The 1,591-nt window shown below is 55.2% G+C and overlaps 1 protein-coding gene across 1 annotated transcript in view; it reads right to left on the bottom strand.

The window, feature by feature from the left end:
* The window catches only part of SHC2 (SHC adaptor protein 2), an 18,068-nt gene that overhangs the window by 11,353 nt on the left and 5,124 nt on the right, over positions 1-1,591 (bottom strand). The window contains exon 8 of the mRNA XM_026457289.1: positions 342-405. Coding sequence (XP_026313074.1) covers positions 342-405 — 64 coding nt within the window. The remainder of the gene's footprint in view (positions 1-341; positions 406-1,591) is intronic.

Raw genomic sequence — 1,591 nt, 5'->3', positions numbered from 1 at the left:
ACGGAAACCTAATACCGTGTGGATGACACAGCACCTACATCCAACACGCACGGAAGCCTAATACCGTGTGGATGACACAGCACCTACATCCAACACGCATGGAAGCCTAATACCGTGTGGATGCACACAGCACCTACATCCAACACGCAAGGAATCCAGTCTGTGCAGGAGAAACAGACACTGATGATGAAAATCTCAGCAGACTGTGAGGAGCAAGACAACATCGTAGGTGAATGTGAAATAAGCAGAGAGGAGAAAGACTGAGGGGGAGGCAGCGCGGGACAGGGCTGAGGCGCCCCAGAATCCTTGTGGGCACCCCTTGCAGCCCAAGCCCATCCTACCTGCACCCGTGGACCCCACGTCCCATGGCAGGCTGCGGGCATCTCTTAGAGAAGCAGATGGACCCTGGAAACAGAGCAGTGAGAGGTTCCCCGGTGTATGCAAGCCCCTCTTCCTGGTTCAGGATCCCCAGTCTCCCCACCCGGCCCTCCCAGACAGCTGGAGACTTAGGGGTGGGGAGCCCAGCCCTGGCCCTCCCCTGGCTCCCTCGCTCTGTGACTGAGCCCCCCTGGGTCTGCCGCTCACCTCTGCCGTGGCCTTCCCTGCCTTCTCTCCACCTCAGAAGGTGGTCAGCACATCCTGCCACTTTGCAATGGCTGTTCCCCCTGCCTGGATGCCCTTCCCCGCACTGTTGTCCCAGGCAGCTCCTATTCACCAGTCAGGACCCCGTCCAAACGCCGCTTCCTCAGGGAAGCCCTCCGACCTCCCTACAGAATCCAGGTCCCTGTGGACATCCTCAGTGCATCCCTGGTGGCCTTATCAATGCTGTGATTAAATCATTAGCGTGTTTCGTCAGTGTCTGAGGGTAGAAGTCGTGTCTGAAATGCCACCTCGTCTACCGTGTCCACGGTAGGCCGGGCAGATAGACGGCGCCTCATGGTGAGTGCGATGGTGAGAGAGAGACAGTCTGTGAATGAGTCTGTGAGTGAGCGAGATCGTGAGTGCGACACTGAGTTGGTGAGTGAGTGAGTGGGAGAGTAGGCGCAGCAGATACAGGGCGCCCCATCGTGAGTCTGTGAGATCGCGAGTCTGGGAGTGAATCTGAGTGAGACTGGGAGTCTGAGTGAGATCATGAGATTGTGACTGAGTGAATGCGTGAGATCGTGAGTGAGATCGTGAGTCTGTCGGTCTGAGTGAGTCTGTGAGTCTGAGTGAGATCGTAAGTGAATGAGTGAGCGAGATCGTGAGTGAGCGAGTGAGATCGTGAGTGGGATTGTGAGTGAGTCTGTGAGCCTGAGTCTGTGAGACCGTGAGTGACTGAGTCTGAGTGAGATCGTGAGATTGTGAATGAGTCAGTCAGATCATGAGTGAGATCGTGAGTAAGAGAGACAGTGAGCGAGTGAGCTCATGAGTGAGATTGTGAGATCGTGAGATCGTGAGATCATGAGTGAGATCGTGAGTGAGTCTGAGTGAGTCTGTGAGACCATGAAGTTGTGAGTCAATGAATGAGTCAGTGAGATCGTGAGACCGTGAGTGAGTGAGTCTGAGTGAGATCGTGAGATTGTGAATGAGTCAGTGAGCGAGCTCATGA

Source organism: Piliocolobus tephrosceles, chromosome 21, assembly GCF_002776525.5.
Source record: "Piliocolobus tephrosceles isolate RC106 chromosome 21, ASM277652v3, whole genome shotgun sequence".
Lineage (NCBI taxonomy): Eukaryota > Metazoa > Chordata > Mammalia > Primates > Cercopithecidae > Piliocolobus > Piliocolobus tephrosceles.
The sequence above is the reverse complement of the archived record's forward strand: the minus strand, read 5'-3'. Positions and strand labels throughout refer to the sequence as shown.